This window comes from Pipistrellus hanaki (assembly GCF_964339955.1).
Source record: "Pipistrellus hanaki genome assembly, chromosome: 8".
In the NCBI taxonomy this organism is placed as follows: Eukaryota; Metazoa; Chordata; class Mammalia; order Chiroptera; family Vespertilionidae; genus Pipistrellus; species Pipistrellus hanaki.
Window position 1 is genome coordinate 3,236,510 of NC_140510.1, and position 27,352 is coordinate 3,263,861.

A 27,352-nucleotide genomic window follows, 5' to 3' on the forward strand; every position below is an offset into this window, starting at 1 on the left:
AATTACCCGGCGGGGAGGGGCGGGGAGGGGCGGGGAGGGGTGGGGAGGGGCGGGGAGGGGTGGGGAGGGGTGGGGAGGGGCGGGGAGGGGTGGGGAGGGGTGGGGAGGGGCGGGGAGGGGCGGGGAGGGGTGGGGAGGGGTGGGGAGGGGCGGGGAGGGGCGGGGAGGGGCGGGGAGGGGCGGGGAGGGGCGGGGAGGGGCGGGGAGGGGCGGGGCAGGCACAGAGCAGAGCTGCCACTCCTTTGCCTGCACTCCCAGCGTCGGGCCACCTGGGCGTCCTCCCAGGCCGCCGCTGGGGACCAGGGAGCTTGTCTGCGCCCAAAGCCGGGCGCCTGGAGTGCGGTGGGGCTTTCAGGTGACACAGGCTCCATCAGAGTGCTCTGATGAGTGCTCCCTCCAGCCCCCAGGGGTGTGGCCAGGGTGCCCTCTGCCGCCACCTGTTGAAGCCACTTGGGTTCTGGCTTGTGATTCCTGGTTTGACTTTGAGATGGAGAGGTTGCCTGCAGCCTGGGGCCCAGTGCTGGGCAGCCTGCCCCACGGGGAAATGGGGTAAAATTCCACAACCCAGGGGGAAGGTGGGCTCCCTCCTAAGAGGACTCAAAAAGAGCCATTCCCGCTGTTTATCTGGGGTCGGGCTGCTGGTCTCCTGCAGGGGCAGCCACGCATTGGAACCCCGTGTAGGCCGTTCTTCAGAGTTCTCCCTGGGGACAGCGAGACTGTCACCAGGCGGGGCCACCAGCACTGATGACACCCAGCGTTCTCGAGCATGCTGGGCCCACGTCCCGGCAGCAGGGATGGTTGCAGGAGCTGAGGCTGGCCCTCTGAAGCCTCTCACAGCCTCCACGCCAGCCCCCTGCCTGGGGAGAGGGGAGCAGGGGGCCAGGGCGGCTCTGGAGCAGTTCCCATGGAAGAGCAGCCTCCATCCTGATGGACCGTTCGGTGGGGACTGTCATTCAGATCAAGACGCCCGGCTGCCCAGGCTGCTCTGCAGGCCTGAGCTCCCCAGGACTCAGCCCAGAGGTCTGACCGCAGGTGGAGGTGGCGCCCCCCCAGCTCTGAGTCCTCCCCACTGTGTTCAGGACCCTGCTCTCTCTGTCCCCAGCGGCTGTCCAATCAAATCTCAGTCTTAATGGGTTTTGGGGCGAGGGGTGCTTGTTCCAGTTCTCTGGGTTTGCTTCCAGGAGTTTGTGGTGTGGTTAAATATATTTTAACAATGTCACTGAGGTATCATTGACACAATAAACCCTCACACACCCGCCCCCCATGCTTTCAGGGACCCCAACAGAAGGAAGCCAAGGGCAGGCCTGGCAGCTGGACCCCCTCCCGGAGGCTCTGGCTGGAGCCCCCGCACCGGGCCGTCCTGCTGACCGCCGGGCCGCAGGGCCCTCCGCCGCCGCCGCGCTCCTCGGGGCTGCGGGGAGCGGGCAGGCCTGGCCCGAAGGCAGGCACCTGCGGGGGGCCTCGCTGACTTTTGTGGACTCCGCAATTTTGTAAATATTGGCTCCACTTTTCCAGCTTTTCCGTTGGGTTAGAATCACGGAGGCCAGATGGGCGCTGAGGACGTACTGCGTGGAGGGTCGAGGGCCTCGCAGACACGCAGCGTCTCCCCAGAGGGCGGTCCCGGCGCGGCCGGGTCCCCGCAAGGGAGGCCCCCGTCTCCCAGGCGAGTCCCTCCCCTCCCGGAGGGGGCGCCGTTCCCCGCAGCCCGCCGCCGCCCTCCGCACCCAGAGCCACCGCTCCCGCCACGCCCTGCAGGCGCTCCCACCCCCTGCCAGCCGGAGAAGCCCGAGGCCGGAGGAGGCCCGGCCACAGCCCGCCCCGCCCGCCAGCTCCGGAGGCCGAGCCGAGGACCCGCGAGGGCAGAGACGGCAAGAGGCTGCGCGCGGCGGGGCGGGGCGGAGCGCGCGGCGGCGGGCGGGGCGGAGCGCGCGGCGGGGGGCGGGGCGGAGCGCGCGGCGGCGGGCGGGGCGGAGCGCGCGGCGGCGGGCGGGGCGGAGCGCGCGCGGGGCTGCGCAGTCTGCTCGGCGCGGGCGGTGAGGGCCGCGGGGCGGGCGGAGGCGGCGGGAGCGGGGCCGGGGCGGCCGGGGCTACCGGGGTCGACAGGCGGCGGAGAGCAGTCATGGCGCCGCGCGGGGCCGGGGCCCCAGGCTCTGCGCGCGACTCGGGCGCGGAGTAGCGGGGCGGGGCCGACGCGGCGGCGGAGGGAGCAGCGCCCGCCGGCAGGCCGCCGCCCGGCCGGCGATGGTGACACATGCGGCGGCGGCGCGGCGGGACCATGGTTGAGCGCGCCAGCCGGTTCGTGCTGGTGGCGGCGGGCTCGGCGTGCTTCATGCTCATCCTCTACCAGTACGCCGGCCCCGGGCTGGGCCGCGGCGGCCCGGGCCGCGCGCCGCCCGACGACCTGGACCTCTTCCCCACGCCCGACCCGCACTACGAGCGCAAGTACTTCTTCCCGCGGCGCGAGTTGGAGCGCTCTCTGCGCTTCGACATGAAGGGCGACGACGTGATCGTGTTCCTGCACATCCAGAAGACGGGCGGCACCACCTTCGGCCGCCACCTCGTGCAGAACGTGCGCCTCGAGGTGCCCTGCGACTGCCGGCCGGGCCAGAAGAAGTGCACCTGCTACCGCCCCAACCGCCGCGAGACCTGGCTCTTCTCCCGCTTCTCCACCGGCTGGAGCTGCGGGCTGCACGCCGACTGGACCGAGCTCACCAGCTGCGTGCCCGGCGTGCTGGACCGCCGCGACCCCGCCGCGCTGCGCGCGCCCAGGTGAGCCCGCCGCCGGCCCCGCTCCCCCTCCGCCCCGGCTCGCTCCTTCCCATCGCCCACGGGCCGTGCCCTGCCTGGGCTCCCGCCGGCCATCGCACCCGTGTGGACCGGGGCCGCCCCACGGGTGAGCCCAAGCCGGCCTCGGTCGCGGAGGCAGGGCAGTCGATTCTGGGCCTGTGTTCTCACCCGGTGCGTGGCTTTCCTGCGCTCTCTCTTCGGGCACTCCCACCCTAAGCTAACGCGAGACGTGGAGACCGCTCCCCACCCCTGTGGGCCCGCAGCCTGCCTCGAGGGGCTGGGAGGGCTGCCTGCTGGAGGGCTCCTAAGAACAAAGGCCCGAGTGCGGCCTGGCTCTAAGACGCAGACAGGGCAGAGTTGGGCCCGAACCAAGTGTGAGCTTGCCTGAAAGAGGAACAAAAGCCAGGTTGGGGGATGCTGAGCTGGGAGGGACCGGTGCAGCCAGGCACATTTCCTGGGGACCCCCTGTCCTGTGGAGGTTGGGGGCACACGACTGACCTACATGGGGGGCACCTCTCCGGGGATGCACCAGGACGGTGCTGGGTTGTGGGTGTTCAGGACGGGATTCTTGCTTGTCCTGTTGGTGTGGGTGCTCTGGGCCTCCTCCCGGGTGTCGGCTGGGAAGGCCCGGCTGGAGGCTTTGCCGGCTGTGGGTTGTCTTCCGTTTGCCTCAGACTGCACAGTCGGCTGGGTGGGATCTGGCTGGTGGTCCCAGGTGAGGGCCCTTTTCTTTGTCACTCAGGAGGGCGCGGACTCGGGGATCTGGGGGGGAGGCGGGCATCTGTCCAGTGGAGCTGAGCAGTGTCCATGCACTGCTCCTCCTGCTCAACCCTGCATTCCTTTCCCCGGCCTCTCCCAGGCTGTTGGGAATTGGGCCCTAAAGCCAGTGGGAGTTGGGGGCAGGATATCTTCCCCCTTTCCCTTGGCTGTGTTGCTCCCTTCCCTACAAAAAAGCAGCTCTCAGCCTGAGAGAACATTCCTGGTCTCCTTACGGACCAACCTATCCAGGGCCATTGAGCTTGGCTTTCTGCTCACACTTGGTCAGCTCTGCACAGATGCACTTTCCTGGCCTAATACCACCCCCCCCCCCCCCCAGCATCTTCCCCACACACACACACACTCTCCCCGTCACACACACACACAAACACACTCCCTGTGCTAGACTGAGCTCGGCCTGAGGGCTGTAAGCCCCTGGAACTGGGCACTGCCCAACCCGGGTAGGCCTAGGCCCTAGGCAGGCACGTCCCTGTGGGTAGGAGGGGGCTGGTCTGTCAAAGGGAGTTACTCCGAGAGCCCCTTGGGGAGCATGTGCAGAGCTGGCCTTGACCCTAGTTTGCAGCCAGGTTTTCTTCCTGTAGCCTTGCCTCCTGAGGCTGGATTTCCCCAGGCCACAGGGTGAAGGTTCCGGCCTTGGTTTGCAGTTTGTCCTGGTGAGCAGATCAGGCTCCTCACACAGAAGGGGGAGGGTCAGGCGGAGCTGATTGCTGCACACCCCCCCCAGGGGGTGTGTAACAAGAATGGAGAATCAATGCCCAGCCTGGTCAGCCAGATGCCTGTTGCTGGAGTGTGCTGCCAGCCCCCCCAGCCCCCCTCACACACACACACACACACCTTAATTGCTGAGTTCCGCAGCAGCAGCCTGTGGAGGGGGCTCTGGGTACCGGAGGCCCTGCTCTGTGGTCCACGCGGAGCGGTCTGTGCCACCATGCAGGTGACAGCTTTGCCTTGGCTCTCCCTCCCCCTTTCATTTCTGACCAGGAATGAGATAGTCTGCTTTTTTATATATATAATAAATCTTTGTTGTTCATATTATTACAAATGTTCCTCCCCCACCCCTCCATTGCTCCCCTCCATCAGGTTCCCACCCCACCCTCTGCCCTTTCCCCACTCCCCATTGTCCTCATCCATAGGTGCACAGTTTATGTTCAGTCTCTTCCCACACCCCCCTCTCCCCTTTTCCCTAAGAATCGTCAGTTCACTCCCCTTCCATACCTCTGATTCTGTTATATTCAACAGTTACTATTGTTCATCAGATTTTTTTTTAATTTCCTTGGTTTTTAGATTCACTTGTTGATAGTTAGGTATTTGTTCATAATTTTTATCTTTGTTTACTTTCTCTTCTGAAAGAACCCCCTTCAGCAATTCATATAATTCTGGTTTGGTGGTGTTGAACTCCTTTAGCTTTTTTTTTATTTGTGAAGCTCTATCTGACCTTCGATTCTGAGTGATAGCTTTGCTGGGTAGATTATCTTTGGCTGTAGGTTCTTACTATTCATCACCTTGAATATTTCTTGCCATTCCCGTCTGGCCTGCATGGTTTCTGTTGAGAAATCAGCTGACAATAGTATGGGTGCTCCTTTATGGGTGCTGCTTTTCTTTTGCTGCTTTTAATATTCTCTCTTTGTCTTTTGCTCTTGACATTTTAATTATGATGTGTCTTGGTGTGGTCTTCTTTGGATTCCTTTTGTTTGGAGTTCTGTGCGCTTCCTGGACTTGTAAGTCTATTTCTTTCACCAGGTGGGGGAAGTTTTCTGTTACTATTTCTTCCATTATGTTTTCAGCATCTTGCTCTCTTTCTTCTTCTGGGACCCCCATAATTCTGATGTTGGTTCACTTGAAGTTGTCTTCAACTTTCTGGATTCTCTTGTCTTCTTGCTTCTGTGGAGGAGTGTCTTCTGACTCTTTATGTTCCAAATCTTTGACTTGATTCTTGCGATCTTCCATTCTGTTTTTAAGACTCTGTATAATATTTTTTATTTCAGACAATGTATTTTTTATTTCTAGTTGATCCCTTTTCATATCCTCATAGGTCTTGTTTATTTTATCGGCCTTTTCTAGGAATTTCTTGAAAAACCTTTTAACCATGGTTTTGAACTCTATATCCAGTTGCTTGTTGTCCTCCATTTCTTTCATTTGTGATCTGTTTCCTTATCTCGGCATTTTCACAGCTTCCCTGAGTTGGTAGGGTGGCTTTGTGTGCTAAGGTGTCCTATATGGTTGAGTGGGTCAGCCTCCCAGTTACCTGAGGTGGACACTCTTGGTGCACCCCTTTGTGGACTGTGTGTACAGCCTTCTAGTTAAGTCTTGATTGTTGTTGGTATCACTGGGTGGAACTGACCTCCAGGCCAATTGGCTGTGATGTTCAGCTGTGTCTATGCCAGGAGACAGCCTTATCTGACTAGACTTGGAAAATTGCAAAAGCCTCTGTGCTCAGCTTGGATGGGGCGGAGTTTCAGGGTGGAGCCTATAGTCTTGGCTTCCCGTCACCCCCACCCTATGAGGTTCCTGAGTCTCAGTGTTCCTCAGTGTCCTTCAGTACTCGCTCTGAGAGAAAGGTGCCCTCAAGTTTCACCCGCTACCAGACAGTCTAGCCTCTCCCCCAATGAGCCTGGAACTGGGGTTCAGTGCAGTTGGAAGTGGGGTTCAGAGCAGTCCGGAGCTTTTGTCTCCTTCCCGCTAGGGCAATCCAGTGGCACAGTCAACAGTCCGTCCTCTGCGTGCAACATGCACGCCTCCAGGGCTCTGCCTTTCGCCGCTCCCCTGAGTTTCTGCCTTACAACCCAGATTCCCTCTTTATTAGGGTGGGTCCCCAGGGTCTGGTCTAGAACTGGGTTCAGTGCAGTCGGAACTGGGGTTCAGCACAGTTTGGAGCTTTTATCTCCTTACCGCTAGGGAATGCCACCAGGCACTCATCCCCCTCCCCTCCCCTCCAGCATCCTCTCTGCATTCGCGCACCATGTCTCCGTACCTTAGGCTTTAACAGCTCCTCTGATTTTCCTTCTGGTTTTCTCTTTCCATCTAGTTGTAGAATTTCCAGTCAGTCAACTTTCCTGTAGTTCTGGATAATGTCCATTTTGTATTTTAGTTGTATTTTTTTTGAAATTGTTGTGCGAGGCTGCAGTTATGCACCATCTTGGTTCCTCCTCGGTGCCACTGGATAGGCTGCTTCTTAATGAGCTTCCTGAGCCCACGCAGCCTTGGCCTGTGCTACATGCGCCCGTCCTGAAGCCACCGCGGAGGCTGCCCTGGTCCCTGGCCGTGGGCTCCAGCACCTCTCAGGAAGGAGTGCCCGTCCTCCAGGAGTGCCAGGCGTTGGTGGTGCCTGGTTTCATGAGTCTCGGATGTCACCCTCACTCCTTCCAGTAGTGCCAGGCCCCACCTTCCCCATGGTGTGGCACTACCCAGGTTGGGTCTGAGGAGCGATGGCCCTAGCCCCTAGAGCTGTCATGACACAGCCCCTGGGGTCTGGGCCCAGGTGAGGACCCTTTGTGAGGCCGGGCACACTGCAGGACCTGGGCAGATGCCTTTCTGTCCCGAGGGGCACTAATAGAATTTCTCCCCAAGCCTCTCCCAGCTCCTGAGGCCAGGTCTTTGCGGCCTGGGGGAGGGGGACCTTGTGCAGGAAGTGAGGGTGCTCTCAGCTGCCGCTAATCTCCTGGTCAGGCTGGGCGTTCCGGGCCTGTGCGGAGGGGGCGTGTGGAGATGACAGGGATGAGCTTGAGCCTCCAGTAGCTCCCTGACCTGGAAGAGGTGTGTGAGGCTGTGGCGGATTCCTGTTTGTCCTATGTCCATCGAGGAGAAGGGGGTGGGGCAGGGGCTGCCACACTTGTTGGCATCAGCCGGAGGGCTTGTAAGGGCAGGGCTGGCCTTGAGAGCTGTGGCTGCCCCTGCGCGGCAGGCAGGTGCTGATTGTTGCCAGGAGCTACTTTGTACGTGTCTCCGCACCCCACACTCCTGTGTCACCTTGCAGGATCGGTGGTGCTCTAAGGCCAGAACCCTCCTTCCTCCTTCTGTCTGCCTGATGGCAATGCCAGGTCTGGCCTGGGTGGCCCTGGAGTCCGTAGGCTTCATTGGAAACAACAAAGGCATTTGGGGCCTGAATGTGGGTTCTGGGCCACCTTAGTGGGACCCTGGCTTGGCCGCCCCTCTGTGTGCGGCCCCGGAGTGTCCCGGGGTACTGTCTGTGGAGACTGCGCCCAGAGGCACGGCGCCCAGAAGCTCCTACGTCAGTAGCGGTGCCCTCGGCTCTGTGCTCCTCTCCGGTCCCATGCCCTGCCTCACCACCCTGAGGTCTCTGGTTCCAGAAATAGGCTTGTGCTGCCCTCTGCCCGGCTTGCCCTCCTCTTCCCACTTTCGGCAGGCTGCACCTCTCCACAGCCTAGCTCTGCTCCTCTCGCACCAGGAAGCCACCCTGGCAGCGCTCCGAGGTGCTCTGCGTCCCGTCATGTCCACAGAACGCTGGCACCGGCAAGAGCACTCTCCACCAGGACCCACGGCCTCTCGGGCCGTGCTCCGCCGGCTTCACCCACACACGCTGGGTTCAGAAAATTGGCCTTGCGTGCAGCGCCGGCCCCAGAGGAGCACGGCAACTCCTGCCTCGCCTCCCCGGCCACTGATCTGTGCTGTCGGGACCAAGCCACACTGGCCTTCAAGGGCAGGTCTCCTGGACGCACTGGGCTGGGCAGTGAGCGAGGCCGGCCGCTTGAAGGCCTGGCAGGGGCATTCGGTGGCCTGAAGCACCTAGAGAGCACTTTGGTTGAGACAGAAAGAAGCTGAAGTCAAAATGTTCAGTTACATTTTCACTTTTTAAATATATTTATTGATTTCAGAGAGGAAGGGAGAGAGAGAGAAATATCAATGGTGAGAAAATTATGGATCAGCTGCCTCCTGCAAGCCCCCCACTGGGGATCGAGCCCGTAACCTGGCATGTTCCCTGACCGGGAATTGAACAAGTGACCTCTTGGTTCCTGGGTCGATGCTCAACCGCTGAGTCACACCCAGCTGGGCACGTTTTCATTTTTTAAGAAAAGGGAAAAAACATATTTTTCAGCAGATGCAGAACTTTGTTTTGAAGCAAACTTTCAAGCGGTTTATGGACGATCCTTTTAAATGGGCTCTGGCTTGTCAAATCTTCACGGGCGAGGCCTCTGCTGTCCCAGGGGCCGAGGGCCTGGCTCTGTCCTCAGAGGCACTCCGCCGCTGGTGTGGCCGGGCTGGTCTGGCCTGTCCGCTCCTGGGTCAGCCTTTCCTCTTGCCCCGCTCCCGCCCTGGCCCGGACCAGTGAGGCCAGCACCGTGTCTTTCTTGCGGGAGGTCTGAGCGGAGTGGCGGCTGCACTCGGGGAGAGGTCGCGTTGGTGAGGGCGTTTGTTGTCCGGAGGGAGGGCTGCAGCGAGCTGGGGTGAACATTTCGAGTAGCTCCATTTCCTTTTGGAGTCCTGGGAATGGGACTCCAGAGTGGGATGGCCGGGGTGTCTGGAGGCTCCGTATAAATTACTCTCAGCAGGTCTGCGCCTGTGTGTGCCTCTGGTGGAATGAGGAGCCTGTCTCGGCAGCACCCTGTGGACTGAGAGTCCATGGAGGCTGGCTCTGGTTCCCTCACACTCGGTAGAGGAACCTTGCTGCTCAAACTTAAATCGTTCCAGAATGCTGTTCTCAAAGAGATTTGTTCAAAACCTGAATCTTTTTTCCCATTAGAAACAATGTAAATTGAATTAATCCATTCCAGACCCCCAAAGAAATCTGTTTTACCCTTTCTGTATACTGTACATGTCTAATGTGCTGTTTAATCTATAAATTTGTGGAACCACCCCCTACTAGCCTTAAGGGGGTCACTTCCAGCCTCGGGCCCGGGGTGCAGCATCTTAGCTTGTCCACATTCCCTGCCTCACAAATGCAGTCTCTGGATAACTGCTATTCCTCTATCCAAACCAACACGTTTCCTACCTCTCCCATTTGCCTGTGAGCTTTGATTTGTGAGCACTTTCACACCCTTAGCCACATGAGCACTCTTAATGGCCTCTTTATGTTTAAAAATTGTGCTAATTGTCCATTGCACCAGCAACAAAAGCAAAAAAAAAAAAAAAAACCACAAAAATATTCATGATTTCCTGAGATGCTCAGGACTCCAGGTTTAGGCGTAAACCCAGGGGTGGGGCTGGGAGAGGCTTTCTGTCATGTGGACCTGTCCACACGGAGGGCTGTCTGGTTGAGAACTGCAGCTCTGTTAGGAAGTGGAGACATTTTTTCTGTGAGCAGCTTGGCTAAGAACTGAATTGGCGTTGGGAGCCGCCCAGGAACCAGGTCTGCGGTGTTGAGAGGTTCCCTCATTGGCTGCGGCCCCACAGGCAGGCGTGTGATGTTGGCCCCAAGAAAGCCAGGCGGGGCCTGTGCAGAGTCCCTGGCCTAGAGAGCCCACAGCCAGCCACGGACATCTGTCCATCCCAAGCCTGTGTGCCTGGCCAGCGCTCGGCTGCAGCTGAGGCTGGCGGTGGGGAGAACAGTGGCCAGCCCTGGGGCCGGCCGCCAGGCCCAGCACATGGGCTCCTGCCCTGGGCAGACCTGGGAAGTCTCCGGAGGGTTCCGTTTACGGAACCATCTGCAGCCTCGCTGGACCCTGATCAGGCCACACCCTCGGCTCTGGCTGGGCCTAGGAAGCTCGCTGGCTGAGCTTAGCCTGTGGTGCTGAGCAAGGGCTTTGGGCAGCAAGGCGCTGCCTCTCCCGTGGGCGGGGCACGGACGGGAAGTTGTGTCATCCGGCCAGGATGTGACTCACTTGAGAGCACACAAAGCCGCCAGGGCTTTTTCTGAGCATTTCTCCTCACAAGACTTCAAATCTCTCGCTGCACGCCCCTCCGGCAAGGTGATGTACACATGGAAGGGTGGGTCTGCATACACGATTTACGGTCAGATTGGAAGAATTGCCTTCGGCTGTTCAGGTGTTTGGCCAGCAGGAGGCAGTAACATGTAGATGCCCTTAGCTGTCTGGCAGCAAGCAGTCCTTTATGATCCTTTTCAGGTTTGGGAAATGCCCTCAGCCATTCCAGATGACTCAGCCCTGCTGACACCTGGAACTGGCTGCCCCTGAACGCAGGCCCGTCTGGCTGGGGGGCCCTCTTCTGGTGTGACGTCCCAGACCCAGCTTTCGGGAAGAGCGGGGATGCACATATCCACAGGCCAGTGAGAGGGCTGGCTCCAGACCGCCGGGCTGCGGGGACACTTAGCTGACACCCGGGGCAGCCACGAGGACGCCACCAGCTGTGGCGCCCCCTCACCCTGCCAGCCTCGCTGGGGCCTGGGCCTGTTTCCCTGACGGCAGCCTTCCCGTGAGGGGGTGTGCCTGGCCCTACACTGCCTCCAGGTCACTGTTTTGAGCCCCCCACCTCCCACTGGGCGGGGGCGGGTGTTCACCCTGGGTCTGGGCCCCGCTCACCAGGGCTGCTGGTGGGGCAGACATGCCCTGGATTTCCCAAGTCCACTTCAGGGTCTCCCCTGTCTGTACAGGTGGGGCTCTGGGACACCAAGGGGGGCGACGTATGTGGGATGCGGCCCCAGAGTTCCAGCTGGGCACCGGAGGAGGAGGAGAGGGGGCCCCGGTGGCCTCGCCCTGCTCCGGAGTCCACGGTCCGTAGGCAGCACAGGAACCGCCTCTCGAGCCCGGGCCCATCTCTCAGGGGTGTGGGCTGCTTGTGTGCCTGAGGCACTGGCCCCCTGGCCTCGCCAGCCCCGTGTCCGTGTCTTGTTCTGCACAGGCCTGCTGCCAGGAGTGGGCCAGGCTGGGGGAGGGGAGCACAGCACGGCCGGGGGAGGCGGGCTCTGATGCCTGAGCAGGTGCAGCCCGTTTGTGTGAGGAACGCTCATCTGCCCAACGCAGGGACCAGCAACCGTGATTGTCTGCGTGATGATGGCTGGCGAGGGAAAACCCTGGAGTTAGCTGTTTGTGAGTTTGTGGGGAGGAGTAGGCTGGCTGGGTCCCACCAACATCAGTCACAGCAGGGCTGCACGGGGCCTCATGCCTCGGGGCCGACAGTTGAACCTCAGCTCTTGAGTGGGAGCCGTCCTGTAGCCCCGGCCCGGCCCTGAGCGCGGAGGCCTGGGTGTGAGGTGGGCAGCCCCAGGGCCACATAGAACGCGAAGTGGCAGCCGGGGTGGAGGGGGCCTTGCTGTGCATGCAGTCAGCTCCTGGAACTGTGGTCCGCCTCCGCCTGAGTAAGGGCTGGTGGTCCAGGGCGGCCTGGAGCCAGGAAGCAACTAGGAGCAAAGAGCCCCAGCAGCTGGGAGAGCGAGGCCCTTCCTCGGAGCCAGAAGCTCGTGACCATGGAGGATGGGCGGGGCCCCAGCTCTGCCCCTCCAAGCTCTGACCTCCGTGCCTCAGCGCCCGGGCCTGGCGCGGGGACTCCTGTACAAGAGGCGCGTCAGCTCCGGCCTCGGAGTGTCCGCGCGGCTCCCGCCCAGCAGCTGGCACCTGGCATCCTGGCCCCAGGGTGCTCCCGCTGTGGGGTCTCCTGCTCGCCCCTTGGCCATGTCTGCTCCCCGATCTCCAGAAAGCCCTCGACAGCTGGTGGGCAGCCCGGACACACGGGCTATGGCATGGCCTCGGGGGATGCGCAGGCGGCCGGTGGCGAGGGGAGGAGGTGACAAGGTGGGTGCCTGGCGGGACCCAGGCTTTGCAGAGACCTAGGACTTGCAGCTCCTCCCCTTCCTGACCTTCGGCCTGGCTGGGGTCACACACGCACCACATGACAGTCTGATCCCGTCGCGGTCTCAATCCCGCTGAGCCCCCTCACCCCTTGCGCTGTGTGCTTACCTGTCACTGCAGACGCGTGTGCCCCCTGAAGCAGCGCACAGCAGTTTAGATCCTTCTAGAACCTGCATCAGATGGAACATGGCCCTCTGAACCTTGCATTCCCCACTCAGCCTTGTGGAGGTTGATCCACGTTGGTGCATGGCATGATTGTTTAATTCATGGATGCTGGCTTAGACCGAGGTTGCTGGACACGGCTTTTTCCCATGCTTTGTCCTGCAAGCAGAGGAGGAGTTTACGAGCTGGAGACTGCTCTGCTCGAGGGGTCCCGTGCTCTCCAGCCTGGCTCCAAACTGCCCCCATGCCATGCCCGAGCTCCCTCACCAATTGGACCGTCAGGCCAGTGGCCATGGCCTTGGCACACTGCTCCCGTGACCAGGTGCGGCCGGCGTCCTGTTGGGTTACTGGCTGCTGTCGGTGCCTCGGCCCAGAGGGTTGGTTTGTCCCCCGACGTGTTCTGTTACAGAGTTCTACGGCGATGACAGCCATCTGCCCTTCACACTGCGTGTGTTCTGAGGTTCGCACCGTGGGGGGCCTCCGCCAGTGGCACCAGCGTGCACGGGCAGCGCTGGAGGGGAGTGGCCTGCTGACCTCTGACCTTTCTGGGAATCCCATGCAGTGGGGCTCAGCCGGAGGCATGGAGAGCTCACGGGGAGACGGTGGAGGCCAGCCCTCCTCCCTGCGGCTGGGGTGTCCCTGGGGCCTGCGCCTGCTGCTGAAGCCACTCCCGGAGGCCGGCCAAGTGGGAGCCTCCCGCCTGGCGTCTGGCACCACCAGCCCCGGGGCTCCCTGTGCGGTTGGTTGGAAGAGGGGGTCCTGCCGCCACAGAGTTCTGAGTCTGCTGCTCTGAAGCTGGGCCTCCTCCCTCCCTGTGGAAATCTAGGGGCTTCCTAGCGTGAGGCCTGCAGGAGCCCCTGTGCTCCCAGCCTGCACCCCGTCTCACAGCCACACCCAGGGCTGCCCTGCATGCCTCCCTGTGGGCAGAGCTTCCCACCCCCGATGAGGAGAAGGGCGAGGACAGGGCTCCCTTACCACCCCAGTGCACCTCGTACAGCCCCACTGGCCCAGGCCCGGGACCAGCGTGGGCAGAGTTCGCTCCAGCCTCGGGCAGGGTGAGCATCGCCCCTGAGTCCTGAGCTCCTCTGAGGCCCTGCAGTCACGTCACCACGCGAGGGGTGGTGGGGGGTCACCCTGGAGCTGGGCTAGGTTTTGGTGCAGTATGGTGTTTTCTCTTTAAGCCGAGGTCACCTCCCCATCGAGGAAACTGCAGCTGCAGGAGGCGGCCTCGAGGCCACCCAGCTGCTGGGGCGGGGGGGGGGGGGGGAGGCTGTCAAGCTGAGGTGCTTCTTCCCAGTGGCCACTCGGCCGGGCTGGGGGCAGGCGCCTGGCCGAGGGCACCGTCGGAGCCCAGTGGCTGGAAATACCCCCACACCACTAGTGCCAGGCCTTCCTTGTTCTTGACAAGCCATTTGGGGCCCCCACAGGGCAGATGAGAAAGAGGCTCAGACCCTCAATGACTTGTCACCCAAGGCACACGTAGCAGAGCGGGATGCCCAGGCCTGTCCCACGTCCTTGTGACCCTCTCCAGGGGCGGGGAGCAGGCAGGTCAGCGGGAGGGAGCCGGCAGGGCACTCCTGCCTGTGAGGGCTGCAGGCAGCCTGTGACGCGCTTTCCCGGGAGCTCCACTGGCGCAGGGGTCTCCAGTGCCCGCAGCTCACCCCCCAAGCCAGCTGCCCGAGGGGTCAGCTGCCGGACCAGCGGGGAAGGCAGGCGAGGGGCGGCCGAACGCGGCCTCCGGCGATGTGGAGGCTTCGGGGGCACCTGTGAGGAGAGGTCCTGCCCGCAGGCACCGGCTAGGACTGGGCCGCCCACGAGCGCAGGCCTGCCCCGTGGACAGGCCCACAGCCGTGCGCTCGGAGCGTCCAGGCCGGCGGCCGCTCGTTCTGCGCGCACAGCCCCACTCACCATGGCCGGGGCTCCTGCAGGCCCCGCGTCGGCCAGCGCTGTGAGGAGAGGCCCATCTGTTCCTCTGGGAGCTGGGCTGGCAACGTTCCTGGAAGAAAACACCATTTTTATCAAGTGAAAGGCGGCCAGGCTTCAGCCAAGCTGCTGGGAGGCTGGCGGTGGGCGAGGGGGCACAGGACCACAGCAGGCACAGAACCCCTGCCTGGCAGGCCCCGAGGCATCTTCCCTCTGGCTGTTCCCCTCACGGCCACTCCCCTGTCCCATGCAGTGAGCTGAGGCGCCGGCACTTCCCCCGAGGTCCTTCGGGCCACAGAGCAGCTTTGAGTTGGCACCGGCCCCTGTGGACCACGGAGCTCCTGGCGGGGGAGGTGGGCTTTGCTTGGCACAGCTAGGCTGAGCCGGCCCTCCAGCCCCTCTTGCCCATTCTGCACCCCAGCCTGAGCCCTACGTCTGGTCACTGTGTCCCTCTGCTGCCCAGGCCCCGGGTGGCCTGAGGGGATGTCCCGCCCGGGGTGGCGGTGGTGCCAGTGCTGCTGGTGGGGTGGTAGTGCAGGTCTCAGAGTGCCCGGCTGGTGGTGACCAGCTGCCCAGCCCCTCCCAAGAGCTGTCCCAGGTCATTGCCGGAGGAAATGCTCCTTCAGGTGTGCCTGGGGTGCTGGTCCCGGCCTCCCCCAACCCCCAGCTCTGACCTGTGGCCAGGTAGCTGGCACAGCAGCCTGACCCTGGGGCCGGTCCATGGCTGTCTAGGTAGCACAGGAACCCCGGGCTGATTCTGTCAGAGCCTTTGACATCTTTTAATGTATTGTACCAGGTTTCACTGAGCCCTCGCTCCACTGGGTCTTGAGAGGGACGCTGACATAGGACCCAGACCCACCCCCACCAGGGCTCCCAGCTGTGTCTGATGGGCAGCTCCGGGGTGGGAGGGCCGGGGAGGGCGGTATTGGCACCTCCCTTGGGTGGTGCTGGTGGCCCCACTGACTTTACGGGGGGAAACGAGGCCCAGTACCCTCTGGCGGCGTTTCTGCTGTCCATCTGCCGGCCAGAGGCTGGCTTCCTCCAGGCCGTCAGTCAGAGTCCCCTCGCTCACGCCTTGCTCTGGCCTCCAGCAGCAGCTCAGCCCCGGCCGGCATGGGTCTGGGCCCAGGCTGTCTGAGGGCGCTCCTCACTCCGCTGCCTCAGGGCGGCCTGCAGCCCTGGCTGCACCACCCACCGGCCGGGCCTCCTGCCCCGCAGCCACAGAGGCCACTGCACGACAGCCACGTCCTGGCCCAGGCGGTGTTGCCCAGGGCCAGCCAGTCTCCCCGGGTGCCAGAGGGGTGCTCAGGGCCATGGACATTCAGGACTAGACCTGAGCACTATCTATATACACTGAGTGGCCAGATTATGGTGATCTCTGAATGCATAATAATCAGGCCACTCAGTGTATATCCTATATAATAAAAGGCTAATGTCCCCTCCACCAGGAGTTTGACCAGCAGGCCAGCCAACCACCCAAAGCCCAGCTTCCTCTCCCTAGCGACTAGCCTCCTTGCAGTTTCTTCAGCCCAGGAGCACGACTCACTTTATAGCCAGGTGGAAACATTTCACGCTGTAACTAAATGCTTGTGAAGCGTTTTCTGTGCCTCATCCCATTTGATCTCACAGAAGTCCTGGGGTAGGTAGATAGGAGACTTTGTGGAATCCCATTTTCATTAGCCAGAAAACGGAGATTTAGAAAGCTTAGAAACTTGACCTGACTGAAAAGTAGTAAGAAATGGTGGACCTTGAAAATGACTCAGGTTTTCTCACTGCACACAATAGTCGAACACCACTGCAGTTAATATTTCACCCTTTGTTCTCCCTGCGTGATCTACAATAATAATCTGCTTTGTGTTGATATTTACTGCTGTGTTGCTCACAATTACCTGAAAGAGAAGTGGGAGTGCTTCATTGGACTGGAAAAAGTTTGGCTACATCAGAAAGCAGGTCAAAGTAAGCAAGTTTATTCTACATCTATAAAGGGCTAAGTTGACTCACACATATCTGATACATATAAAGCTCTCGCTGGCTACACGTGTTTCCATCCGGCATTGTTTTTGTTTGTTTGTTTGTTTTGTTTTTTTTAAATATATTTTATTGATTTTTCAGAGAGGAAGAGAGAGGGATAGAGAGTTAGAAACATCGATGAGAGAGAATCATCGATGAGTTAGTTGCCTCTTGCACACCCCCCACTGGGGATGTGCCCACAACCAAGGTACACGCCCTTGACCAGAATCGAACCCGGGACCTTTCAGTCCTCAGGCCGACGCTCTACCCACTAAACCAAACCGGTTTCGGCTCCATTCGGCATTGTTGATCATGAATTTGGTTGACACTTCTATTATAGAGAAAAGGCGAATAGTGATATTAAAATACTTCTAATTAATTTCCTTTCAGTGTGCACGAATTCATGCACCAGGCCACTAGTTTTAAATATTTACCTTAACTTCTTCTCCCTATAACAGTAGCACCTGTGGTGGCTCAGAAGCAGAGGGAATCCTGGCCTGGGCTGGCACCTCCCTCACTGCCCCTCTGAGCGGCTGAAAGCCTTCTCGGGTAACCACTGCGCGTGAGGGGTCAGGCGGGCGGGGCTGCAGGCAGGAATTCTTCTATGGGACTTGTGTGTTCGTGGAGCGGACCTGGTGGTCACCACAGAAGCTGCCCTCTGCCTTCTCACTGAGCGGCATCTGCGTGTGCTGGCGGGGCTAGAGCAGGGTGCTGTCTCTAGCTGCTCGGGCTCCAACCCTTTGGCTGGAGGAGGAGCAGGCCAACCTGAGGTGGGCTCAGCCATGGTTTCCAGGCACCAGGACCCAGGGGGCCACGCTCTGGTGGGCAGAGCCACGGGCCTCAAACTTGTACACGAGATTGGGACAAGCACCTCCACCTCTATCACCGCTGTGCGCACCTGGACAGCGGGAGCAGGCCACTGCTGTGGGGCCTGGGCGCGGCCTCCTGGGCTGGCCACGTGGCCCGGGCCTGTCCAGTTTGTAATCTGTCTCCCTGTCACCATGAACAGACATTCTGGAGCAGTGATCTTGCGCCAGGAGTGGGCTTCGTGTCCTCCCGGGCGGGGCTGCGAGCTGCGGGCTGGCCAGGCTAGAGGCCCCAGCAGTGAACGGCCTTCCTCCTCACACGTGCCTGGCACTTCGGGCCTGCCCTCCCCACTATCCCCCTTTAGGTGCCGAGCAAGTTTGCACCCCGTGGCAGGACTGCCCCTGGCCCTGACCTCAGGATCAGCCAGGTCATGAGAGCGTGTTTTCAAGGAAGATTTTCTGTTGCTGCAGAATTGGGGGGGGGGGGTAGGGGGGGCTGGAGTCTTCCTGTGGCCCCCCGTGTCCCAGTCCACACACAGGTGGGGCTTCTGGTGCTGGACTCAGGGGGAGGCTGTGGGGGTCGGGGTCCTCGGCCTCCCTCGTCCTGTCTTCCAGGAGAAGGGGCCTGGCTAATGGTGAGGACAGGAAGTCGCCTGCGCCCCGGCAGGCCTTACAGGGTGTAGGGCGTGCCCTGTGTCTGCACACCCAGGCCTGGGGCGGGGCTCCACAGGCGGGGCCTGTGGGGCGCCGGCAGGCGGTGCTGGGGCAGAGCCCCGCTCTGCAGCGCCGCAGCCTTGGGATGGCCTGACAGGGCCTGGCGATGCCAGGCATCGGGAGGCTCTGAGGCCCGTGCATGCGAGCCCCCCAAGAGATGCGTTACAGATGGGCCACCGACAGAGGGTGGGTCTGGGGCCCATTCCCCACGGGGCGGGGGGGGGGGGGGTCCTTTGGGATGGGAGCCCTGCCACGCCCACGAGCACAGCACCCCGGCACATCCCACAGACACCCCCCAGGTAGACACACACACACCCAGGTCGAAACACTGTCATCCAAAGGTTGTCGCCCACAGTTCCAACACCAACAGGAGCCCCTGAACTGAGGTGCTGTAAAGGGACCACTTACTCCATCACACAGCTCAGTGAGAGCACCTCAGGCCGAGAACTGGGAGACCCTACAAACAGCAGGGGCTGGCTTATAGAGGGGAGTCCCTGATTGGTCTACCTTCATGCAAATGAGGAATCCATACACAGTTTGATTGGTCCAAATGGAACTGTCCTGATTGGTCCGCAGAGGTGTGATGCTGGAGCCCTCAGGAGGGGCCGCTCAGTCTGCAGCTCACCCGGGAGGCAGAGGCACCAGAGACTGGGGTGGGTTTGGGTCCAGTTAACCACAGGGAGCCCTGGGCAGGTGTATTCTTCTCTCGGGCCTGACACACTCACGCAGCCCCTCAGGCCTGAGGGACCAGGGCCAGGTGCCAGGCACCCCGTGGGCACACCCTCGTAGGAGCGGCTGCTCTGCGGAAAGGTACTGTCTGTGGGGACGGCCCTTTGTCCAGCGTGGCGGGCTGTGGGCTCAACTCCCAGTGCTCCCAGCGCACTGGGAGTTGAGCAGCCTAAAGAACCGCCAAGGCTGTTCAGGAGACTCGATGGCCTGCACCAGCCCTGCCCTCAGCACGGGTCAGAGCTGGGCTGTGGTGCCAGCGCGGGGAGGTTGCACCCGGGCTTTTCCTTGTGGCCTCGGCCGCCCTCCGGGGCTCAGGTGGGCTCTGCCTCCCGCGGCCGCCCTCCCGGGGGTGTGAGCTCCCCGGCTGGGGAAGTGGCTGTGCCTGTGCTCAGTGTGCGGCCGGGCGGCCGGGCAGCCGGGCTGGAGGAGGTGGGCTCCAGATCCCGCACAGGCCTTGGTGCTGCCTGTGCCGGCTCCCTCCTCGCAGGCGGGCGTGGCTTCGAAAGCCTCCAAAGCCTCCGGCTGAGCCCGGCCTGGCCGGGGATGCGGCAGTGGGTCCAGCCCGGCTCTCGGGCCGGGCCTGGAGGAGAGCGCCGAGCGCCGGGAGGAGGTGGCCGGAGGCAGGCGGGCAGAACCCAGCCTTGGACCCTCCTCCCTCCTCCCCGCGTGTCTACCTGCGGGTGCACAGCAGGGCTCGGCCACGGGACCGGACCGGAGGGGAGCAGCTCTGCCAGGACCCCCAGGACCATGGGGTTAGAAGCCCAGCTGTGCCCGGCGAGGCCGCCCTGGACCGTGTGCGTCAGGAGTGGGGACGGGGGAGGGAGCGGAGAGGACTGGCCGGCGTGCATAATGCCGGACCCGGGAGCCGAGCGGTGTGGTGTGGGCGGAAGAGGCACCGAAGTGGGGACCCCCTGACCTCCAGCAGCAGGCCCCCAGATGTCTGGACAGACGCCCAGACAGACAGACATGTCCGGGGGACCTCCCCCTTGGGGGCGCCCTGAGGTGCTTGGGGCCCCACTGTGGCCCAGTGCCCTGTGCGCTGCGTCCTCAGACAGACGGCGGGCAGCAGGGCCGGCGCTGGTGCAGGCCTGGACGCCTTTTCCCTCCAAGCTGTCAGCTGGTCACCCCTTTCCTGTGCCCAGTGAGTCACAGCCACGCTGCCCCGTCCACTCAGGTGTCCCCGCCTCGGCCCCAGGCGCCCCCGGGGCACCATCCACACCCCCAGAGCAGGGCAGAGGGCCCAGGCCTGCCTCCCCTCCCTCCCCTTCCCCCAAGGCCTGGCACTGGCCCCTCCCCGCGGCCAGGCTGGCTCCGGTCGTGCGGTCCAGCTCTTCTGTGGCTGGGCCCCGGGTCCCCGAGACCGAGCCTGCGACTCGGAGTCCCGCTGGGTCCCAGCCTCCTCCCCATGTGTGTGACGGGCACCGGAGGGGGTGGCCTCGTGGGCTGTCCCTCCTGTGACCGGAGGCCGGAGCGGCCGGTGGAGCAGCCGGCGCTGTCCTTGTCGGAGCGCCCACAAAGGCGTTGAGACAGCCGTAAACTCTTAGGGGACGGAGGGGGTTCACGTTGGCTGCAGGCACCGGGCACCCGGGTCCTGTCATGGAAACGTACACTTGAAACCTGTTAACCGGGGTCGCCCCGGAAACTTACTTCAGAAAACCCTCCCCAACCCAGAGGCGCGGACGTTAGCCTTCGGCCGCGGTGGCGGTGCCCGCTCGGCACATCGTGTGTGTCTGGCCACACGTGTGCTTGCGCCTGCCTGCCTTCCTTTTCTGCAGAACTGTTTGAAATTAGGCTGCAGGCCTCCCACAGCTCGCGTAGGAAGATTGTTAACTGCTGCCTCTGACTTTTTCTTAAGGTTATGGGGCTACTAATTTGGCGGCTTTACCCTCCCACTCCCTCCCCCACTCCCCCCCTTCCTGTGCAGACAGCGGTGAGTCCATTCTGGCTCTTTCCCTCCCTGGCGGATCGGAGGGGCAGGGGTGTGCTGTGGGGAGGCAGTGGGAGCCAGAGCAGAGCCCGGGCTGGCGTGCGGCCTGGGCGGCTGTGCTGACAGCACACGGGCCCGGGCGCCTGCCCCGCCCTCGCACAGACCCCTTGCCTGGGGCTGTCAGTGGTGGGCAAGCACCAGCTGGGTGCCCCACTCAGTGGGTTCTGCTGGGCCCCAAACCCGCATCGCACTTGTCTCGCCCCTCCCATCCGACCACAGGAGCCCTTGGGAGGGACCGCAGACCCCAGGACCAGTGCTCACGGCCAAGGGGCTGCTCTCCCAGCTCATAGGTCAGGCCCGCCCCGGCCCCGAGCTGTGTGCCTCAGGAGAAAGTGGGTGCCACGGCCTCTGACGTGTGCCGGGAGGGCTCCGATTTGTCTGCAGAGGCCACCATTCCCTGGCCCGCCTGACGCCTCTGCCTGGGGAGGAGCAGGGTTGGCCCCTCCCCGCTGTGGGGTCCTGGGAGGAGGGGCCAACCCTGAGCTGTGGGGTCAGGCTGGACCCCACACCCCTAGGAAAGCAGGTCACTGGGGACTGTGGCCTCGCAGCCTGCCCTCCTGTGAGAACAGCAGCTTTGATCACGCACACGGGGCTCTAACCTCTGTCTGTCGGGTGGTAATCAGACTGGGTTTTATAAAACTGGAAAAATGCAGGGCCGCAGACCCAGAAACAAGCCCTGCTGAGTCGCCGGGCAGGGCAGGCTGAGCGGTGCACTGGCTCACAGCAGAAGGGTCTTCACGCCCGAGCTCTGTCTTTGAGGTCCGTGGCCAGGGCGCCCCTGGCCTGACCCGCCACCTTGTTTTCTGTGAAATGGACAAGATTTCACAGGTCAGGAGCGGTGCCTCAGCCGGAGCCCCGGGAGCTGATCCCTGGCCGTGCCCACGGGAGCCGGCGTGTGCCTGAGGGCCGTGGGCTGTGCTGTGGTGAGGCCGGAGGGCAGTGCCTGTCGGCGGCCTTCGCCGACCCTCCACGGGGATGTGCCCACAACCAACACATGCCCCCGACCGGAATCGAACTCGGGACCCCTCAGTCAGCAGACCAACACTTCATTCACTGAGCTAAACCGGTTTGGGCTTCTTTGCTTTTTATTTTTGGAAGCTTGATAAGCAGTATCATTGGGCCCTGTTACATTTTCTTTCTTTTTTGTGGGTGTGTGAGCAGTCATCTGATTTATTAAAATATGTAACAAAATTTTAAATGACACAAAATATCGTTTTCAAAACAACATCAGTATCATTTTTAAAACACCACCAAAAGGTGAGTGATTTAACTTTCTCAGCTCATAACAGCCCTGTGTGCGGGAGCGGGAGGCGCGGAGGAAGCTGTGTGAGGACAGCAGAGGACGCCGTCTTTTCAGTATCGGAGCGGGGCTCCCTGTGCCTGGCATCAGCTCTGTGCGCCTGTGGTCAGACGTGTCCTGACGGGACTCCAGGATCTTCCTGATTCTTCGCGTATGCTCCTGTCCCCTGTGGCCACAATAGAACACCCGTGCTGAGCACTCTGTACTAAGCGTCTTCTGCACAGGCTCCTGTGGGGGGGCACGGTACCGTTCGAATCTCGGACCCGTGGGGTCCCTAGAGCCCCGTTTCTCAGTTTCAGCCTCACGGTCCGTTATACGAGGGATGCACCTGGCAGAGACGCCAGCACTGCCACCCCGAGTCCAGGGTGGCTAAATGGGAAGGTTGGTGAAGTGGGCATCAACCAGGATGTGGTCAGGTGGCCCCGCTGTGTGTTAGGCTGTGAGAGTGAGCAGGAGGGGTGAGGGGGGCTTTGCTTGCTTTGAGTGCACTGGGATCTTCCTTTTCTTTCTTTTTAGGTTTTAACCTGTCCTTTTTTCTCTGAGCCTCTGACTCTGAGACTCAGCCTTCGCTTCATGGTCGCATACGCTCACTCTGTTTCTTCCAGAATCACCTGTTACATGTTCTTAATTCGCTCTTTTCCTGCAACCTCTTCGTCATCAAATGTATCCCAGTGTGTGAGCGGCCGTGGTTGGTTGTGTTTACTGCTGACACGTTCCGTCGGAATCCACGCCGCCCTGCGCACGTGTGGCTGCGGCGTCCGGACGGTGTGGCGTGGCCGGGAAGACGTAGCAGGGAGGGGCTGCGGCTGCGGCGGACAGGAGCGCCACGCGTGCTGGGACCTGCCCTCGGGGGTCAGCTGTGGAGCCAGGCGGAGCCGTGCGGCCTGAGCTGGGGACTCGCGTCCTGGTTTGTGGGTCCAGGAGGAGCCCCACGTTGTCTGCTTCCTGGTGGGTGGGGCTCTGTGTGGCGGCCTCCCTGTGGGTCCTGGATGTGGCAGCAGACACAGAACCTCCCGGGAACCTGCATGCAAGCGTGTGTGCTTCATGAACACACGTGTGCCTGGCGTGTCCTGTCTCGGCCTCTTTAGAAGCGGTGTGGGGTCAGGTTTGTCACGGACTCACTGGTCTCTGGGATGCTGGCTGTGTCAATTGATGCCGTGGTTGGCCCCATCTGAGGCTTTCACACTGGCCAGAGGCCACCAGCCCGGAGTCTGCAGGGAGGAGCCTGGCCTCACGCCACCCCAGGGCTGGGGCCGCGGGCACCAGGCAGCTGCCTCGCCTCAGGGCAAGTGTCCTCTTCTGGGGCCGAAGGTGAGGCCCTGCCCTGGAACCCCTCACCCTTCCTCTCGGTCCCGGCCCAGGAGGCACCGTGGCCTGGCTCAGTGCACACAGGAGCCTGCCATCCACTCCCTGCCTGAGGGCGAGCTCAGAGATCAGGGTGCAGCCACAGCCGTGCCAGGCCCACAAGGAAGGCGTGTCTGCTGAGCGAGGCTGCCCGAGGTCTGGCTAAGGCCTAGAGGCGGGGCCGGGTCAGCACTGAAGGAGCGAGGGAAGCGGACACGCCCCGGGAGCCAGGAGAGGCCGCGGGGAGGGCCCAGGAGTCAGGGAGGGACCCGAGGGTGCAGGTGGCTTTCGCTCTTCTCCCAAGGCCGGCAGGAGCCACTGAGCAGGTTCCACCGGAGCCGGGGGTTCAGGTTTGGGCCACACGCTGCTCCCTCCGGAGGGGCTGGCCCAGGAGCTGCACAGGCCGGTCCTGGGAGCATCTGGCTCCAGCTCGAGGTGCCCCGCCGTCGGGGTCACAGGCGGAGGAACCCAGCCAGCTCAGAGAAGGGGCACATCTCACTGAGGGTGGACCCGAGAAAGACCTGCCTTTCAAATTCACCCCCAACACATGGAGGAAACCTTTTCTATTATACTTTTCCTAGACCCGTGGTCGGCAAACTGCTCCTCACGAGCCACATGCGGCTCTTTGGCCCCTTGAGTGTGGCTCTTCCACAAAACATCACGTTCAGGCGCACACGTTCACTGAGATTGAAACTTCGTGGCCCATGCACAGAAGTCGGTTTTCAGCTCTCAAAAGAAATGTCAATTGTTGCACTGTTGATATTTGGCTCTGTTGACTAATGAGTTTGCCGACCACTGGCCTAGCTCTTTTGTATCCCAAATTTGGAATGAGACTTCCGGGCCTTCTGGGAAAGAAGGCCTCGTGCTGGGAAGGGGCCATAAGACTGTATCTCCAGGCCTGGCCTGGCGCCCGCACTGACAGCTCTGTCTGGGCACAGCCCGCAGCCTCTCTGGAGAGGGAGTAGTCTCACTTCCCTGATTCTTTAAGCCAGCACGCGTTTACAGAAGCCAGAATAGCAGCGGTTTTATATAAACAGATGCTTCACGGGGATATGGTCCGATCCTCCCTGGTCCTTTCTCCCCTCGTGTGGACACGCCCTGTGGACAGGCCCGGTTCTCGGGAAACAGCACAAATGATGGGTTGTCGTTCACCCCGGGGACTGGGCTGGGCTCTGCTGGTGCTCCCCTGCTCCTGGGGCCTGGGGCGGGGGCGCCTGCGAGGCCCGCTCGTGCCCCGCTGCGCTGACCTGTGCGGGAGCGCTCTAAGTGCGTGGGCGCGGCTCAGCGCTCCGCGCAGCAGGTGAGACCAGGCTGTCCCGGGGACTGGCCAGCGCCAGGCAACCCCGCGTGGTCACAGGCGGCCAGGATGCGCTGGCTCTCATGCCGTCTGAGGGCTCAGCCTACGGGTTCGCATCGGAGGGAAGACCGGACCCGCAGGGAGCCCCCACCGCTGTGCGCTCGGCTCACCGCCCTCTCGTTGCAGGAAGTTCTACTACATCACGCTGCTGCGCGATCCCGTGTCCCGCTACCTGAGCGAGTGGCGGCATGTGCAGCGCGGGGCCACCTGGAAGACCTCCCTGCACATGTGCGACGGGCGCACGCCCACGCCCGAGGAGCTGCCGCCCTGCTACGAGGGCACGGACTGGTCGGGCTGCACGCTGCAGGAGTTCATGGACTGCCCCTACAACCTGGCCAACAACCGCCAGGTGCGCATGCTGGCCGACCTGAGCCTGGTGGGCTGCTACAACCTGTCCTTCGTGCCCGAGGCCCGGCGCGCCCAGCTGCTGCTGGACAGCGCCAAGAAGAACCTGCGCGGCATGGCCTTCTTCGGCCTCACCGAGTTCCAGCGCAAGACGCAGTACCTGTTCGAGCGGACGTTCAGCCTCAAGTTCATCCGGCCCTTCCTGCAGTACAACAGCACGCGGGCCGGCGGCGTGGACGTGGACGCCGCCACCGTGCGGCGCATCGAGGAGCTCAACGACCTGGACGTGCAGCTCTACGACTACGCCCGCGACCTGTTCCAGCAGCGCTACCAGTACCGGCGGCAGCTGGAGCGCCGCGAGCAGCGGCTGCGCAGCCGCGAGGAGCGTCTGCTGCACCGCGCCCCCGAGGCGCCGCGCGACGAGGCCGAAGAGGGCCGCGCGCCCACCGAGGACTACCTGAGCCACATCATCGAGAGGTGGTAGGCCGCGGGCCTCGCACACGTGGCCCGCTCCCCGGACAGACGGACGGGCAGGGGCCAGTGGGGCTGGTGCTCTCGGGTTCCCAGGCCTGGATCTGAGGAGCCCACCTGTGCTACCCACGGGCTCGGGCGGAGTCCTGTGGCCATGGCAGCAGCTGGAGATTTGAAGACAAGGGACAGACGGTGGAGCCATATGTGGGGAGTGGCCCCTGTGTGTGTGTCTCTCTTTTTCTTTCTCTCTCTCTCTCTCTCTCTTGTCTGTGGGTGTCTTTCTCTCTCTCTCTCTCTCTCTCTCTCTCTCTCTCTCTTGTCTGTGGGTGTCTCTCTCTCTCTCTCTCTCTCTTTTTCTCTCTCTCTCTCTTTGGCGGTAGGGCTCCTCCAGCCGCCTCCTTGGGCCTGCAAGCCTTTGAGGGGTTAGGAGGGGACTCCACACTCGCCCCTGGTCAGCAACAGGCCCCCCCCCCCCCGCTAAAGCCAGGAAGACACTCCGGCAGCCCTGGAACCCCGCCCCCAGCTTTCTGTTTCCGGTCAGAAGGTTGGACACACCTCCTGGCTCCACCCCCTTTGTGTCATCACCAAGCGGAGGGTGGAGAGCTCATCCAGGGTGAGGAGTGGGGAGGCTGCCCTCTACCCCCGTCAGGGCAGCCATAGCCGAGGGCCCCTGCCCTGCCCTCCTCTGGCCCCTGGTACTTGTGAGGACTGCCTGGCCTGGAGCAGGGGCCCACGTGGACGGCAGGACAGGGAGTGTGGGCTCCCGGCATTGCCCGTTCCCGCCTCGCCCGAGGCTGGCAGGTCCTGCAAACTGCAAAGCCATGTTCAGAGCACGGCCGGTCTCACCTGAGCGTGCCTTCCTGGATGAGGCCCAAAACCTGGGCTCCGGGGAGTTGAGTGAGCCCCACACGGAGGAAGACCAGCGCCCCGTTTCCAGGAGGCAGCAGGCGGGGTGCAGGCCGCCCGCGGGGGCCAGCAAGGGCAGCAGCCTGCCCGGGAGCCTCTGGGCGAGGGCGCCATGGCGTCAGGGGAGGTGGCTGCCCTATGCGGCCCTCCGTCTTTGTGTCCAATGGGAGATGGTGGGCCAGCCCGGCCCAGGGCCACCCACGGGCATGCGGAGACCAGCACCAGGTGACTTAGTGGCTCTTAAAGGGGAGCAAAGGACAGCACGGCAGAGGCGGGTCCGCACGGCTGCCAGAGCTGGGCACACGCCGGCGCGGGGAGGCGGCCTCGGTGCCCTCCCGGCGGCTCTGCGGCGGCTCCCGGGGTGCCTGCGCCGGGCCGGGCTGCACGTGGGCTGTTTTAGCCACAGCCTGTTCCCGTTCCCATGGACACGCGGGCCCTCCCCAGGTCCCTCGAGCATCTAGAGAGCAGGGCTGTCTCCGCACGCCCAGGCCGATGCCCAGAGGCTGCCGGCCGGCGGCTCCCGCAGCCCGGCCTCCTGCCGGCATGCCCGTGCTCCCCACACAGGCCCTCCCGGCCCTGCCTGAGCCTGAGGCCGAGAACTGGAAGTGTGTGACTTGGACCGGCGAGCATTTAAAGCTTTATTTATTTATAGCTTCTTGTTTAAAAACGAATGTTGAGAAGAAATCTTTGGTTATTCATACAAAAACTGAGTTGATGGGAGACAAGTCATAATCTAATGTTTTTGTGGAGGGACAGAGCGAACGTTGCTGATGGAATAAACCCTGAGGCGGAGCTGGTGTCTGTGTCTGTGTCTGTGACTCTGCCCAGGGCCTCGTTGGTTTTCAGATGCCCCTGGGGCCCAGGCCTCCACTGCTGGGCCCCTCCCCTCGTGGCTCTGCCCCCAGCCCCGCTTCCCCTCCGTGCCCTGGCCACACCCAGCACTCCGCTTCCTGTGTCCTCACTGCCCCACCCTGCAGCAGCCCCCACTCTCCCAGCTCAGGACTCCGGGTGGCACAGCCTTGATTGAAGCCTGCA

At 62.3% G+C, this 27,352-nt stretch overlaps 1 protein-coding gene across 1 annotated transcript; it reads left to right on the plus strand.

Annotated features, from left to right (window-relative positions):
* Positions 1 to 1,989: 1,989 nt before the first annotated feature.
* HS6ST1 (heparan sulfate 6-O-sulfotransferase 1) lies at positions 1,990 to 26,661 on the plus strand. Its single transcript, XM_084892031.1, has 2 exons — positions 1,990 to 2,769; positions 24,722 to 26,661. Exons 1-2 carry the CDS (start codon positions 2,252 to 2,254, stop codon positions 25,422 to 25,424), a joined length of 1,221 nt encoding a protein of 406 aa, XP_084748157.1. The 5' UTR covers positions 1,990 to 2,251; the 3' UTR covers positions 25,425 to 26,661.
* Positions 26,662 to 27,352: the final 691 nt, after the last annotated feature.

Bases quoted from the DNA above. Each gene is read 5' to 3' on its own strand.
- HS6ST1 (XM_084892031.1), top strand. From the start codon at position 2,252: ATGCGGCGGCGGCGCGGCGGGACCATGGTTGAGCGCGCCAGCCGGTTC. The intron at 2,770-24,721 runs GTGAGCCCGCCG...CTCTCGTTGCAG, and splicing joins GCCGCGCTGCGCGCGCCCAG to GAAGTTCTACTACATCACGC.